Source organism: Bos grunniens, chromosome 16 (assembly GCF_055505025.1).
Source record: "Bos grunniens cultivar Pamir isolate PY7600 chromosome 16, Bosgru_T2T1.0, whole genome shotgun sequence".
NCBI classification, from domain to species: domain Eukaryota; kingdom Metazoa; phylum Chordata; class Mammalia; order Artiodactyla; family Bovidae; genus Bos; species Bos grunniens.
Genome location: NC_141180.1, coordinates 36,139,797 through 36,156,728, shown reverse-complemented (window position 1 = coordinate 36,156,728; position 16,932 = coordinate 36,139,797). Strand labels below are relative to the sequence as shown.

At 40.1% G+C, this 16,932-nt stretch overlaps 1 protein-coding gene across 13 annotated transcripts in view; it reads left to right on the top strand.

The window, feature by feature from the left end:
• RERE (arginine-glutamic acid dipeptide repeats) overlaps positions 1–16,932 on the top strand; it is a 416,635-nt gene that overhangs the window by 284,903 nt on the left and 114,800 nt on the right. For all 13 annotated transcript variants that reach the window (XM_086344298.1, XM_086344297.1, XM_086344290.1 and 10 more), the window contains 3 exons: positions 5,069–5,117; positions 10,996–11,120; positions 12,212–12,311. In XM_086344298.1, coding sequence (XP_086200424.1) covers positions 5,069–5,117; positions 10,996–11,120; positions 12,212–12,311 — 274 coding nt within the window. The remainder of the gene's footprint in view (positions 1–5,068; positions 5,118–10,995; positions 11,121–12,211; positions 12,312–16,932) is intronic.

Genomic DNA, 16,932 nt, shown 5'->3' with positions numbered 1-16,932 from the left:
TTTTTATTTGAAAGAATAACTGATAGACTGTGGATACTCACTTGGGTACTTGGTGGACATTTTCTTCATAATGATCTTGGTGAGCCTGCCATTTTAAGGAAAACAGCTGTTTTCCCAATGCAAGATTGGAGCTTTCAAGTAATAAATAGAATTTGGAAAAAGTTTTACCCACCACTCTGAGCTTAACAGCTTCTATACATTAACAGACTTTTCTTACAAGATGTATGGTAATACTAATGAATGTGATTTTAAAAAAACTATTAATATTTGGAAGATCTGCAAACCTCTTTGTTGTTCAGTCGCTAAATCGTGTTTGACTCTTTGCGACCTCATGGACTGCAGCACACCAGGCTTCCCTGTCCTTCACTGTCTCCCAGAGATTGCACAAACTCATGTCCGTTGAGTCCATGATGCTATCCAACCATCTCATCCTCTGTTATCCCCTTCTCTTGCCCTCAGTCTTTCCCAATATTAGGCTCTTTTCCAGTGAGTCAGATCTTCTCATCATGTGGCAAAAGTATTAGAGCTTCTTGAACGACTATTTTCTATCTAACAAGTGCATGACAAAATCATGAGTGGAAAATCCATCAAAGACCAATAAGATTTTAACGTACAAAAGTCCAAAAATTCATTGATAAGGTTTTAGAGTAACACTGTGCAAAAGACCTTTAGGAAACAATCTCATGTTGAGTTTTGGTGTAGTATCAAAAAGAATATCCATAATTATCAAAAAGACTAGTCAAATGGTCTTTCCTTTCTTGGTTATGTAATCTGTGTGAGGTTAGTTTTATTTTTTTTCATATACTTTAATCAGAACTCATTGCAGCAGACTGAATATGGAAGCAGATACAAGAATCTAGCTGTCTCCTATAAGGTCACATCTTAAGGAGATCTGTGAGAATGTAAAACAGTGCCTCTATTTTCATTGTTTTTTTTGTTTAAATAATATTGTTTTTCATAAGAATGTGTTATATTATGTCATGAGCCTGTTGTTACATTAAAATAAGTAAATATTTTGAAACGTCTCAAAAATATAGCTTCCTTAAGACTTCAATAACTTTAGAATGAAAAGATTACCTAAAACCAGAAAGTTTGAGATTTGCTGTATTAAGTAAAAGGAAAAATGTAGTAGTCAGCATAAGATGACTGAATGTTTTCTACAGGCTGTTGATATTGCATTTAAATAATCCTGGTGATTTTTATCAATTGTGCATTCTAGCAGTGTAGAAATACTCATGTAACCAAGGAATTTCCCATTTGCCTTGAATGAGTAGTAGTGCCAGACAGGTACTGTATTCAATACTGGGAGAATACAGAAAAGGGATGAAATCTCAGTTTCTGTACTAGACAGTCCCAGAATGGGTGGAGGTAGATGTCCATTAGTCATGGCAGAATGTCGCCTGCTGGCATGAGGTGGGAACCTCAGAAGGAGCAGTCGGGCAGGGAGGTGGCAGCCGAGGACCTTTGAACATAGAGCATGGCTGCTATTGGGAGAAGGAAGGACTGAGATGTTCGGGGGATTCCAGATCTAGCTGAATATTGGCAGTTTCCCAGGAGGAAGCGTACTTTTTCTCTTCATTTTAGTTCATATTCTGACAGTTTTTGTGTTAGTTGCATCCAGTTTTCTTTAGTAGCGTATATCACTATCTACCTCTTTTTCTCTTGGACTTAAAAATATTTCTGCAATTTATTCTCTATCTGTGAGTTCCTGGAGATGGTAGGCTCATGCCATTGTATTGTCTGTTCACCTTGGATCCTAATCTCGCTCAAATACAACTTTGTTGTATCTCTTGCTGGGAATCCCTAATGTTTAAAAATTGCATGTTATAAATACTTTTTTGTAAAAACTGATTTTTAATTTTAAAGGATTCTTTGCTTTATTTTGTGCTTTTCAGTCCACTCATTAATAAGTACCCTTCGTTGATATAAAAGAGAGAAACTGATTTCTCATTTTGGCTTTCCCAACATTTCCCAACATTATTTTTCTCACTTTGTGTCATTATTAGCAGTATTAACAGTTATTAGTCTCCTATTTTTATACAAATAAGTGGGACATAAGGAGTTTTTTATGAAGTATTTGTGGGGTTTTAGTATTGGGGATTTCCTCGGTAGCTCAGCTGGTAAAGAATCCTTCCTGCAATGCAGGGGACCCTGGTTCAATTCCTGGGTTGTAAAGATCCGCTGGAGAAGGGGAGAGCTACCCACTGCAGTATTCATGGGCTTCCCTGGTGGCTGAGACTGTAAAGAATCCGCCTGCAATGTGGGAGACCTGGATTTGATCCCTGGGTTGAGAAGATTCCCTGGAGAAAGAAACAGCTACCCACTCCGGTATTCTGGCCTGAAGAATTCCATGGACTGAGGAGCCTGACATGTTATTGTCTATGGGGTTGCCAAGAGTCAGACTCGACTGAGCGACTTTCACTTTCAGTTATTGTGACGCAGTTCTTTTTTTTTTCTTTAAGATTTTTGATGTAGACCATTTTTAAAGTCAGAGGATGAGATGGCTGGATGGCATCACTGACTCAATGGACGTGAGTCTCAGTGAACTCCGGGAGTTGGTGATGGACAGGGAGGCCTGGCGTGCTGCGATTCATGGGGTCGCAAAGAGTCGGACACGACTGAGCGACTGATCTGATCTGATTTTTAAAGTCTTTATTGAACTTGTTACAATGTTGCTTCTGTTTTATGCTTTGGTTTTTTGGCTGTGAGGCATGTGGGATCTTAGCCGCCTGACCAGGGATCCAGGCCACAACCCCTGTGTTGGAAGGCGAAGTCTTAACCGCTGGACCACGAGGGAAGTCCCTGTGGCACAGTTTTGAGCTAAATATGATAGTGCTGGTTTATTAACTAAAAGAAAAAAGCAAAAAAAAAACCCCACCTTTGAAATAAAAATGAACCAGGATTGTTTGTCCTGAAATTATCCAGGACTTAGCAGTGTGTGGCAGTGATGGGAAGATGCTTCCATAACCAACCACTTGAGAACCCTGGCCCAACATAGACCTTCTAGAAGAACCTGAAAGTTGAGCTGTGGGGCACACGTTGCTATGTGGGCTGTGGCTGAAATTTTCGGAGATGATACATTTGGGCCAGACCTGCTTCTAGGCAGGCAAGCCTTTGGAAAGTATTTAGAAATATAGGAGAGAGCTTTTGGCAACGAGTTTTTGCTTTTAGCTAGTTATAAAACAGAAATGGTAGGTAACACTGACTGCCTTTTTTTTTTTTAAAGAAGTACTCAGATTAAAATAGCCTCATGGCCTTTGTGGCTCCTCTACGTGCTTCCTAAAACAGCTGTTTGTGATCCTACTTAAAACCCCTGGGACGTCAGCTCTGCATCTCGGGTGGCTAGTGAGTTAAAGGCAGCCCCTCATGCCAGCCTTTCTCCCACCCTGCCTCTGTCCCTCTTTTTCAGTTTCCTGCCTCAGCGGGGTTTTGGTCCCACTTGGGAATCCGCCTCTGCCCTGATTTTGGGCTCCTCATCTCCTTTAGGGCTCTCTCCCCTTCTTGAAGCCTGCCTAATTTTGATCACTCCCCTGAGCATTTCTACCGTTCTGAAATGAATTGGGCTTATGAACATAGTGATTGGACCTGTTCTGGTGTCTGGGGCACACCTGCTGCCTCCCTAGGTAGACGGATTGTGGATTGTAACGATCTTAAGGATCAGACCACTTTATTTTTGTTGGTCTTCTCTCTGGTCTTCTCTCAGCTCATACTTGCTGCCCTCTTTGCCAAAATAAGACTTCATGAGAAAAATTATCGGATTGAAGGAAGTGCTGGACCTGAAAGAAATAAGTTTTTCCGAAATTCATTTTATAGCTTCAAAACCAATGGTGTGTGTGTGTGCATCCGCGTGTGCGGGGGTGGTGGAGGTATCAGATTCATGGGAGAAAAGCCAGAGACTGGGCTTGCTTTTTGGTCTTGGCTGTTCTGCTCTTCAGCTTAGTCCAAGTCAGCAGATAGTCATCGAGCAGCTCTCGCTGCAGAAAAGACTTCTCTGCCCACTAGTGAAAGCTCACAGGTGACTGTAAGACTCAGGATGTATCACTGGGCAGGGAGAGGGTTTTCCCGAGAGAGTCAACAGATAGCCGTGATGGGAAGAAGTCAAGGGTAACGGAACTCTGGGAGGCGGGGTCTGCATTTCTTCATCCACAGTGTATACGCCCTGCATGCCCTGTGAGGGCCTGGCATGAAAAGACCTTCAGTGAATATTTCCAGGAATGAAAAGGGGAAGATACCCCACACTTCTAGGATGTGTGAGGTGACATGGGAGGAGATAAAGCAAGGTTTCGGTGAAATGCTGGTTTTCTGAAGGAGCCTGGGCGGTTTGGATTTGGCACCAGGGAGGGCGAGTGCAGCAGATGCAGTGAGAATGTCATGGGAGGGAGACGGTCCATCACCTCCTGGACCTGCTGGGCTCATGCCCGCACATCCCTGAACATCTCTGCTTCACTTCACTTTGTTAAAAAGGCCTATTCTGACTGCCCTGTATAAGGAACTGTAAAAGCTCATTCTTAACCACCCCTTTAGTTCCGTGACCCATATCAACACCTGACCTATTATTTGTTCTTTTGCTTTTTAATCCAAATTAGAATGAAAGTTCCCGTAAGCCAGGAATATTGTTATTTTCACTGCTTTATCCCCAATACCCAGGACAGTTCCTGTCTTACAGTAGGTACTTAAAAAATATTTGTTGAATGAGAGAATGAATGAATGACCCAGTGTGTACACTAGGAATCATAAACTATCTTGTTTATATTTTAATTAAGTTTATAGTAGGGCACCCTGAAATATTTTGAAAAGAAGACACATGGATTGCGATTTGTACTATAGGAATGTCCATCTCTCTGTGGGGTGAAAGGAGGATGGTATAGAAACTCAAGGCAGGAAGCTGCAGTAAAAGGGCTTTTAGAAGAAAAATGTTGCATGTGGGGTTGGGGCGGGAGTGTATATGTGCAGGCAACATTACAAATAGTGGGGAAGCTAATTCTTCCTGTGTTCTGCCTCTTGAAAACATGTGCTTATTTATGTCAGAACTATGCTCTGCTAACCTGATGTGCTCTTTTCATGACAGGAGGCTGAACAGTACCCAGGGAGAAATTCGTGTTGGTCCTAGCCATCAGGTAAAGTGAATTTTAGTAACTTCTTTAATAGGTTTTTATTTCTTATTATTCATCTGGTCCTTTATTCTTTTGAACAGAAACTTAGAACTGTTTTTATGCTATTTGGAATTTTATATAAATGAAGAGATTTATTTTTTAAAGACAACCACATACTTTAAAAAAAATTGTGGTAAAGTATATACAATCTAAAATTAACCATTCTGACCTCTTTAAAGCGAATGGTTCAGTGCCTATAAATACCTTCACATCATTGTGCAGCCAATCCGCAGAACCTATTCAGCTTCCCAATCTGAAACTCAGTTCCCATTAAACAGTAACTCCTCATTCTCCCCTCCCCTCATTCTGTGGCAACCTCCCTTCTCCTTTGTGTGTCCACAAATCTGACAGCTATAGATACCATATCAGTGGAATCAGCCAGCATTAGCCCTCCTGTGTCTGGCTTGTTTTCTTAGCATAAGGTCTTCAGGGAGCTCCCACATTGGAGCATATGTCAGGATTTGATTTCTTTTTATGGCTGAATTGTTCATTGTATATATGGTTGTTGATCTGTCAGTGAACATTTGGTCACTGTGGGCTTCCCTGGGGGCTCAGCTGATAAAGAATCCGCCTGTAATGCGGGAGTCCTGGGTTCGCTCCCTGGGTTGGGAGGATCCCTGGAGAAGGGAAAGGCTACCCACTCCAGTATCGTGGCCTGGAGAATTCCATGGACTATATAGTCCATGGGGTCGCAAAGAGTCGGACACGACTGAGTGACTTTCACTTCACTTAATGCTCTCATTTAGCTTTTTAAAAACCCCATTTCCTTCAGAAAATTCAAAGTGATTAAGATGTTTTGTAAGCTGGAAGCTTGTTGAGTCATGACCTGTGCTCTTCCATGTTTTATTCAGTTTACTAAGACTCTGCTGTTCTGTTTGTCATCTTGTCTTTTGATCTCTATATCAGGTAGGATGCTTTGACAGAGAGGGCCAGAACACTCTGGCTGAACACGGCTGTTCATGGTCTCACATATCATCACGTCTGGTCAGAGAGGACCAGGCTGCACTCCGCTCTTCTCCAGTTCTTGTGATTTGGTGTTCAGCTATACCCATGGGCTGCCTTCTTCCTTAGGCCAGGAGCTGAACTTGATTCTAAGATATACTTCTTCCATTCACATTATCTCTGATGTCAAGCTTCATTGTACATCCTGTGGTGTGATTATAATTTAATTGGCAGCATTTCTTCTTTCTCAATGCATTTAATAGTGGTTCTTACAGTGAATGAAAATGCAGCAAATGTTGAGAGGAGGGAAGGGATACACACTGCTCTCCTTTCCCCTTAGTAGAAGGAAGATTTTCCTGGAAGGTTTCCATTAGTCCCCACATGTTATTGCCATGGGTGGGTCATGTGCCTATATCTAGACTTGGGAAAATTGCTGTCTTGACCCATGGTAGCCATTACATCCTAGCAATATGATGTGGTGTCAAGTGAAGAGGCAAGAAGAGTTACTGACTGGAGGAGGGAGAGGGGGAAGACGGGAGACAGTAGAGCTGAAGGATGGTTCCTTGCTGGAACCAAATGCACGTTCTCATCTTTGAAAGTCTACAGCTGGAAGATTCACATATAGGGGACTTTCTGTATGTAGATTCACTGTCTAATTGGACTTGTTACTTAGGTTCACACTTTAAGATGGTGATATGCTAATCCTGTCATCCCTTCCTTTATTAGCTGATCAACTTTTCTCTTGTCAATTTTTGATTCCCTGAAACACATAGGAAAGGCAGGATAAATGCTTGAATCTTTCCCTCTTTTTACCAGTTGGTTCTCTAACAACTTCCATTCGTCATCAATGGGTTTAAAATTACTCACATGCTAACCAGATGTTGTTATTCTTACTGATGAGATTAAATTATCCATTTGGGAGCTAGTAGGTTCCTTTTCCTGCTGTCTTCTGTGTCCTTTTCACTGGACCCCCATGATCTTTGGTTAGAGTATATTACCTAGTATGACGTGATTTTTTTGTTCTCTTATATATGTTCTCTGCCCTAGATCTGGAATGAAACTTTTGTAATGACCCCTCATTGTTTTAGTGTAGGGCTTCAGATGGTAAAGAATCCGCCAGTAACGCAGGAGACTTGGCTTTGTCCCTGGGTTGGTTAGTAGAAAGTGACATTTTTTGGTTGGCTGCTGCCCTGTTCATTATTACTGGGATAGATACTATTTTCAGGCCTTTTCAGAACAGATTAGGAAATATGCTTCCCCCTCACCCCTTTTCTTTTTTCCTTAATTTATTTATATTTTAGAGATAATATAGCATGGTCTCTTTCTAATACTAATTCAAAATTTTATCTAGGCCTTATATTTAATCCTATAGATGAAATGTTCTATCATTCATATCTGTATCTTTTCCCCATGTCAGAAAACCAATTTTTTTAAATGACATCAAAATAATTATGTATTTGCCTTAGTCCTGTAATGCTTACATAGCAGCTTAGAATAATGGTACTCACACTGCTATAAATAATATGATTATTGGAAACAGCTTAGCATTCAGTTTTTATTTTGGCCGTAGAATGTATCCCACTAAAGCTCTTTAGGGAAATTAGTATGTTTTAATGTTACCTGAAATGATTCCTCAGTTCAGTTCAGTCGCTCAGTCATGTCCAACTCTTTGCAACCCCATTGCCTGCAGCACGCCAGGCCTCCCTGTCCATCACCAACTTCCTGAGCTTGCTCAAACTTATGTCCATCAAGTCGGTGATGCCATCCAACCATCTCATCCTCTGTCGTCCCCTTCTCCTCCTGCCAGGATCTTTCCCAGTATCAGGATCTTTTCCAGTGAGTCGGCTGTTCACATCAGATGGCCGAAGTATTAGAGCTTCAGCTTCAGCATCGGTTCTTTCAGTAAATATTCAGGACTGATTTCCTTTAAGATTGACTGGTTTGATATCCTTGCAGTCCAAGGGACTCTCAAGAGTCTTCTCCAACACCACAGTTCAAAAGCATCAATTCTTCAGTGCTGAGCCTTCTTTATGGTCCAACTCTCAGATCCATATGTGTATGACTACTGAAAAAACCATAGCTTTGCCTCCTACTGTCGGTAAAGTAATGTCTCTGGTTTTTAATATGCTGTCTAGGTTTGTCATAGCTTTTCTTCCAAGGAGCAAGCGTCTTTTTATTTCATGGCTGCAGTCACCATCTGCAGTGATTTTGTAGCCCAAGAAAATAAAGTCTGTCACTGTTTCCATTGATTCTTGGAGAGGAGCAAACTCAAAACGTAGTTAGGTGGATTTATTTGATTTTGCTTTAGAGTTTTTAGGGGATTGTTCTTCTTTAAACTTTGTTTTTGTAATTATGTAAAATACATGGCTCCAAAGTCAAACATGCAGATGAATTATGTTCAGAAAGTTCACCTTCTTTCCCTGTCTCCTCTTTCCCTGTTCCTTCCCTCTCTGATAGATAATCATTAGTGTTTAAAGGTTTTGATTTATCATTCTTATTTGTATCCTGCCCCACCCCCTGCTCTTAGATAAACAGTAGCATAACATAAACACTTCTACCACCTTTCTTTTACCTTCTGGCACTCTATCTTGGCATTCCCTCTGCTGCAGTATGCAAAGCCCCTCCTCCTTTTCTTCTGCCACCTCTTGGGACCCCTTGGCATGGGAGAAACAGCTTATTCTTCCAGCCCCCATCATCTGGAGTTTGTGCTGTTTCTAGTCATTTCTGTTCTAAGTAATGCTGTGATGAACAGGTTATGCATGGAGATTTTTATTTTGCCCAGTTGTCTTTGAGATATTATATTATCCCCAGAAGGGGGAATGACTGGCTTAGAGGGCACATGTAATTCTAAGACTATTACAGCGTTCCCCTGCATAGAGATTGGACCATTTTGTGTTCGTGCTGACAACTTAATGTGAGTGCCAACACGCAGCCTCGTGTCTCATCACACTTTGGCACTGTGTCAGTCTGATAGGTCAGCAATGGTATCTCAGTGTCATTAATTTGCATTTCTCTTGTCAGCACAGTTGGCCATCTTTCCTATGATTCAGAGCCACCTGCATGTATGTTCTTTTCTCTAAGCAAATTATATTTCTAGTCCCTTTTTCTCTAGGAGGGGTTGGTTCTTCTCCACAGCAATAGTATTTTTTTAAATCAATTTAACAAACAACTATTTGAGAGTTACTGCTGCAACTGCTGTACGTGGTGCTAGGGAAACAGCTTGGTACAAAATGTCTGAGACCTTTTGATACGAGTTGCTGTTGTGCTTTAATTTTAAGGAGAACTCACTGTGGCTCCCATTCTGTACTGAATTAAGGAAGCAAACCATTTTGAGGGGGTGCAGTCAGCACCTGATACACAGTGAGAGGCTTGGGAGGTAGACTGTGAAGCAGAGTGTGTAGACAGTAGCCTGCCAGCTGCATGGTTGACTCATGTTGAGTTTTGCCACACAATTGTTTTTAAAACTTGAATAACAAACATTTAAAGCCGTGAACTTTCACATTAAATTCAAGATTTCTGGACTTTGGGGAAACCTGGAGTATGTATGAGCACTGGTTCCCGCTCCTGCATGGCATTGTTCTCCAAACGGGACTCTCTCCATCTCATCCCGATCCCTTCACATCTAACACCTGCATGCTCAGAGTGGGAGCTGTTGTCATGGATGGATTTGAGTACTTGGAATGCAGCAAGTCTGAACTGGGATGTCGCATTCTGTTTACTGTGGACAGCAGAACATTTAAAGTGAAACATGAGGCCCTCATTTTATTTTTGTTGGCTGTACACTCTGCCTGCTTCAGTCGTTTACAGTTTTTGCCTGTTTCTGTGGACACTGGAGCTTTTAAACTGCAGCTCTTAATTTAAAATATTAAATTAATGTGACCATGTTCTTGATTTAAGAAAATAATAAGAATGTGTGTGTTTTGCAGATGGGTGACTTTTCATAGGCCTCTGAGCAGTCATGAGGCCTGTTTATACTTGCTCGGTTCCAGTAGTGGAGGGTGAGACAACGCTGGAGATACTGGGTTGGCCAAAATCTTTGTTTCAGTTTTTCCATAGCAGTATGCCAAACACTCGAACAAACTTTTTGGCCAACCCAATATTTGCCTTTCTAATAGAACTGACTTGGAATCTTGGTTGTTGAGCACTGTTTTTCAAATCTTCCAAAAATTTTTTTAAATTGAGGTGTCCTTTATGTATAGTGACCTGTTTGTATCGTAGGTATACTCTTCAGTCCTCTGTGACAGTTCATTTCAAGGCACAGAACATGGGTCATCTCAGAAGCTCCTGCCTACCCCTCGTCCAGCAGCCCTCTCTTCCTGGAACCACTGCTCATTCAATTTCTGTCACCATCATTTAGTGCTCCTGATTTTATTGTTGTTACCTTTATGGATTTTTTGTATTAATATGTCTACTGATACGTGACTCATTGATCTTGACTCCTAAAAGTAGCATTGGTTTGCAGAGTAGTTCACTCATTGTTTTAGTATACATCCTTAGGTGAGACATATATATATATATAGGTAAACATGTTTTATTGGATGTGTGTAGTTCTCCCTTCTTTATCAAGGAGCTCTTATTCCCAAAACATTTTTTGTTTTGATACTTCTTTATTCACATGTGCCCACTTCTTTTTCACTCTGTGGACCATGCTGGCACCACTTTACGTTGACACTGTTAGCAGTTCCTTAAGTAGAGATCAAGTCCATTATGAAATCTCCTGCGGTAAAACGATCCCAGAGTGTGCGATGGGCCAGCTTCAGTGACTCATGAGTTTTCAGTTATTTCAGTACTGCCGAAAGAAAGAGGCTCAATTAGCTACTGTGTCTGTCCCCAAGGCCTGCCTGCACAGGCAGCTCTTTGAACATGCCTTGATTGTGACTTCTTCATCCCTGTCTTACAGGCCAAACTGCCCGACTTGCAACCATTCCCTTCTCCCGATGGAGACACTGTGACCCAGCATGAGGAACTGGTCTGGATGCCTGGCGTTAATGACTGTGACCTCCTCATGTACTTGCGGGCAGCAAGGTAATAGGAGTCCACACCCTCCTGCTTTCTGAATCGATGAGTGATCAGTAAACTTTCCCCTTTCCCCTGAAGTTGTGTTTATATATTGGGTATTCTCTGGCTTTACGTTTTGTTATGCTCTCTGTAACTAGAGCCCTGCTCCTTCTTACTGGAGAAACACAACTTTTGATGGTGAGGTCACTTTTTTCCTCCTTGGTGTTTGCCCCAACTCAGATTTTAGAACTTTTCAGGAAGAAAACATCGTACGTCACACATTCTAGTATCAGCGCTTCTTAATACAGTTGAGTAATTGGCTCATCCAGCGCATCTTAAAATCCCATTCCGTATTTCTTTGCTCCATGGCTGTTCATTGGTATCTGACCTAAACTTTACATTTTGAGGGCTTACCTATATGAATATATGAATATAGGCTAACCTGAAAATGCCTAAATTACAAAATGAGAAGTTCACGTCTGTCCCAGACATGTCACAGTGCAGGCAGGGCCTTCCTTTGTCTGCAGGGGTTTCTGGGACTCACTCACTGCAGTATCAACAACAGGCAACAGAAATGTTGAAGCAAGGTGGTGATGGAATTGTAACTCTGGCTGCTGTGTGGTCAGCAGTGTAACTTGGAGGCTACAGCAGAGATGGGGTCTTCAGGGCAGGGGTGACTACTAAGAGTTTTTTTCACCTCTTCCATGTTTGCTTAGAGATGGTTAATGTACAGCATGAGGCAGATTAAGTAAAATTTCAAAGGATTCAGTTTTACATATTTTCTGGAGACTGACCTTTCAAAAGTTTATAATCCAGCTGACCATTCTGGCAGATGGTTTTAGATTATTCATGCCCTCAAAACTAAAGTCTAAGTACTGATAAGCATGGGAAGAGAAACAAATGGAATAGAATGAAAATAACATTTCTTTTTCTTGGTGAGTAAGGAGTCAACTGCAGAGAAACTTAAAAAAATTTTTTTAAGATGAGAGCAGAAACAGGGCTGAGAACTCTGTCTTAATTGTGCATATAGTGGTGATATTTGGTCTGGGCTGGAGCTGCACTCTGAGAACCAAGGGCTGAAATGTCTGCCCTGCTGTGTTCTCTTCCCGTCTCCGCAGGAGCATGGCGGCCTTCGCTGGGATGTGTGACGGAGGCTCCACGGAAGATGGCTGTGTGGCGGCCTCGCGGGATGACACCACCCTCAACGCACTAAATACGGTGAGACCTTTGAAGTTCTCTAGGTGGGAAGCAAATTCTTCTTTCTCCTGTGCCAGCCATAGGAAGTCTGTGATGATGGCCCATGAAGGGGTCTGAAGTCTCAGAAGGCAGTGCTGTGGGGTACTGCTGGGCTTGAAAGATGGGAGTCGTGGTCCCAGTGGTGGGCTCCCTGACCTTGCCAGTGATATGGCACCTCCAGGTTCACCTTGTGACCTGCGTCTGTGCTCCAGTACTGTGGTGAGCCTCTGCCAAGAGCCGGTGATGGTGGTCAGAGTTCACTGAGCTCTCACAAGCCCAGTAGTAGGCACAGTGATCTTACTGAATCCTCACAGCGCCCCTCTTAGGGAGGCTCTGTTATTACCACTGTGTGGACATAGGCAAGTAAGTTGAGAGCAGTGGAGTCACAATCCATGGTCATACACTTAAGATGTAAATCCAGAGGCCCTGCTTTCCAAGCCTTAATATATTCTTTGAACAAATTTGGTTTCTATATATTTGGCTTTGGAACAATGTAAATATTTCAGATGTTTATAAAAAAAGTTAAATTAAAAATAATAGTAATCATTTAAAAAAACTAAAGTAAAATGTAAGCCACGAGCATAACGGTACTGAGTTGGTTGCATCACATATCCTGTGTGAGCAGTCATCTGCTTTAATCCTATGACTCCACAGCAGCTTGGAATAACCCAGCTTGAGCCGCCTCTAGCAGTAGGATTCCTGAAACCAGTTTACTTCTTTGGACACTCCTTTTTGACCTCAAAGTATATCCTATGCAGCTGTACAGGAAAATGAGTGTGTCATATAGTTCCTTGAAACAGTTTTTCTCCTGTGTGTTCATTAATGTGGAATGATCAGATCTGAAGTAATAATGAATTTTTATGGATTTCTGATCTGTTCACGAAGAGTCTGCATGGTTCTATATACTTACGTAGGATACTGAACATGAGGTTGAGCAGCTCTTGGTCGTGATTGAGTGTCATTTAAGCACCCTTTTTGTTTGTCTTTTTCTTGAGAGGTTACTGTAATTGGAAGGGACTTCTTTCAGTCATCTGTTCCAGTCTCTAAATAGATTAGAATCCGAAGCACAGGGAGACCAGGTGACTTGTATGATTGTTGTCAACAATCCAAAAAGTTGGCAACAGACCCCAATTTAGGGATCTTTCTGCTGTACAGCTTGTTGCTGGGGAAACGTGTAGATATCTGAATGACATAGCTGGTTGTTATTCCTGGTCTAGTTGTGTTTCTTGAGTGTTACATAACATTATAATAGTCTCTTATATGTTGGAGGTTGAATCACCTTGCTGGGCATATGCCATGTTCTAAATAAGTGAATGATTTCATATTCCCATTTACTTTCTCACCTGTTTGCTACTTAGAACTTTTGTGGTTATAAGGAATCCTTATTCTGAACATACAGTGATAGAGCCAGAGGGGCCTTTGAGATTGTTTTACAGATGAGAAACTGAGACTCAGAGATGATGACAACATCATCAGTGGCTATAACAGATGTAGCTGTGAATGTCTGTGAATTCAAAATACCCTAAAAAATGTGTGTATATTCAAAGTCACTCTTTGAAATGAGCTGGTTTTCTGTTGGGTTTTGGTATAAAAGCTTTATGCTGATCAGTTGAATTTTGAGTAACAAAAATGTTGCCGTATTTAATTAAATGTCTGTTTTTGACACTTCCTGAATTATCTGATTTATTCTCTGTCTTATTCCAACCCATCTAAAGATCCTGTGGAACATACTTTTGTGCAGAAATAATTTGAGCTATTTTTGCCTGTGGTCCTTTGTAGCAAGTTCCTTCTGAAATTTTCTTAAGCATTGCCAGAGGGTTTTGGTTTATGGTTTTTGTTTCTGTGAAGCTACCTTCTCATCATTTGAAATTCTTCCTGCCTAGGCGAGCCCAGGGTGGCTCAGGTGTCGGATTATGCAATACAAGTGCATTTAGCCATCAAAAGACTGAGTTGTGTGCTCATTTTATGATGAATGGAAACATTTAGTGGCTGTTTTAATTTTTATACTTTTGTGCTACTGGTTCATGGAGCGTTTTAGTTGCAGGCACTTTCTTTAATGAGAAGTGAAGTGACTGGAAAAATCTTGAGAGAAGTTAATGTTTATTTCACATTCCTTGGAATAAGAGGGTTTTGAGTTATGTTAAGTAATAAATTAAAAAGATTAATTCATTGTCATGTGAGAAGTATTTATTATTTCTTAGAGTATAGCATAGAGTCAAAACAATGTAAAGCTTTTATCAACTTAGAATAAACCTGTGTCTATTTCCTGTTTCCCAGGACAGTGTAGAAATTTAAAGTATATGGAATCTGCAGTGCGGCTACATCATAGTATGTTTAGTAGCCCAATAGAACTGTTTGAATTTCAGTTCAGTTCAGTCGCTCAGTCGTGTCCAACTCTTTGCAACCCCATGGACTGCAGCACTCCAGGCCTCCCCTGTCCATCACCAATTCCCTAAATAAATAGTTTAATAATAGTTTAAAACTGCAGTCACTAATAGAACATTTTTGAACTGTTTGTTCTTTATTATAATTATGAGTGTGCATGCTGAGTCATGTCTGACTCTTCGTGACCCTGTGGACTGTAGCCCACCAGGCTCCTCTATCCCTAGGGTTTTCCAGGCAAGAATACTGGAGTGGGTTACCATTTCCTTCTCCATATTACCATTATATGGACCTATTTTTAAATATAAGCTCCTCTGCATTACTTGACTTTTTTCTTCATTATTCCCAAATGAGAGTTTTAGTGTATATTAAAAAAAATTTATTGGAGTATAATTTTTGTATAATAAACTGCTCTCATTTAAAGTATACAATTTGATGAGTTTTTTTTTTAAATGTGTATACAAATGAAGCTACTACAGTGTTCAAGGTAGAAATCATTTCTAGCATCTCCAAAACTAGCCTTAGATAAGCACTGATACATTTTTCTCATTATAGATCAGTTGCATTTTCTAGAATGTTGCATGAATTAGAATAATATTGTATGTAACACTTGGGGTTTGGACTCTTTCAGCACAGTAATTTTATAGTAGATGTATGTTGCATGCCTTTTTTATTGCTGAGTAGTATTCCAATCTGTGGATCTCCGTAGTATTTTATCCTTTCCCCTGGTGATGGATATTTGTTTTTTTTCCAAGCTTTTGGCCATCAGGAATTATTACACAAGTCTTTTTTTTAGGACATGTATTTTCATTTCTCTTGAGTAAATACCTGGCAGTGCTGGTAGCTTTTTAGGAAAGTTATCAAGCAGGTTTCCACGGTGGCTGTGCCATTTTACATTCCCGTTAGTAGTGTGTTAGGATTTCAGTTCTTCAGCATGCTCCACAAGACTTGATGTCTTCAGTCTTCTGAGTTTTAGCCATTCTAATGGATATGTAATGATATGTCATTGAGGTTTTTAATTTAAATTTCCTGACAGTAGGTAATGTTGAGCATCTTTATATGTGTTCAAGCCCATTTGTATAGCTTTTTGGGAGGATATCTCTTGCCCAATTTAAAAAATTGTATTATTTGGCCTTTAGTACAATTTAGTTGTAAGAATTATTTTCATATTGAAGATAAAAATGCTTTGATACATGTATTGTAAATATTTCCTCCCGTGGTATGACTATCAAAAAGTATGTAATTTTGCTAAAATCTGGTGCATCATTTTTTTTTTAATGAAAATTTCTTTGATCATCTCGTGATTACAAGGTTTGTTTCTATGCTTTCTTTTGAAGTTTTAGTTCTTAGATTCATTTCAAAGTAATTTTACATGTGATACGAGGTAGAGGTGAAAATTCTTTCTTTTCCACACCAAGGCCAGTTGTACAGCCAGGTTTTTTGGAAATAGTCTTTGGTCATTTAATTGCCTTCATGCTTTTATTGAACAACCACTCTTTGTATGTGTTTGATTTTTTAAGATCCTATTCTGTTTCACTGATGTGACATCTCTCTTTTTTCTAGTACTTCACTATTTTTAATGCTATAGTTTTATAAGAACCCAGGGGATATATCTTCCTATTTTCTACTTGATTTCAAGATTACTTTGGCTGTTTTAGGTAATTTACGTTTTCATGTAAGTTTTAGAATCAGCTTGCTAGCTTCTGTTTTAAAAAAAGGCTTTGATGTTATTTTGATTGAGATTGCATTGGATGTATGAATCAATTTAGGAAGAATTGATACCTTAACAATTTGAATCTTCCAATCCATGAACTTGATAATAGTATCTCTCCATTTGGGGGGAAAAAAAGTGTTCTTTAATTTCTTTGAGATATTGTAGTTTTCATTGTGCAAGTTTTACACTTATTTTGTAAAATTTATCCCTTAAGTAGTTATTGTTTGAAGATTCTATTGTTAATAAAATTGTATTTTTTAATTTCATTCTCTAAATGTTCATTGATAGGATAGAAATACAGTCAGTTTTTATGTGATGACCTTGTATTATACAAAGAATGCAAGGTTAGCACTAGTAGCTTTCTGGTAGTTCCTTAGGATGTTCCATGTGCACAATGTCATGTCATCTGCAACAAAGACAGCATTACCTCTTTCTGATTTATGTGTTTTATTTCTTTTTTTGTGCTTTATTACACTTGCTTGAATCTCCAATACAGTACTGGATAGA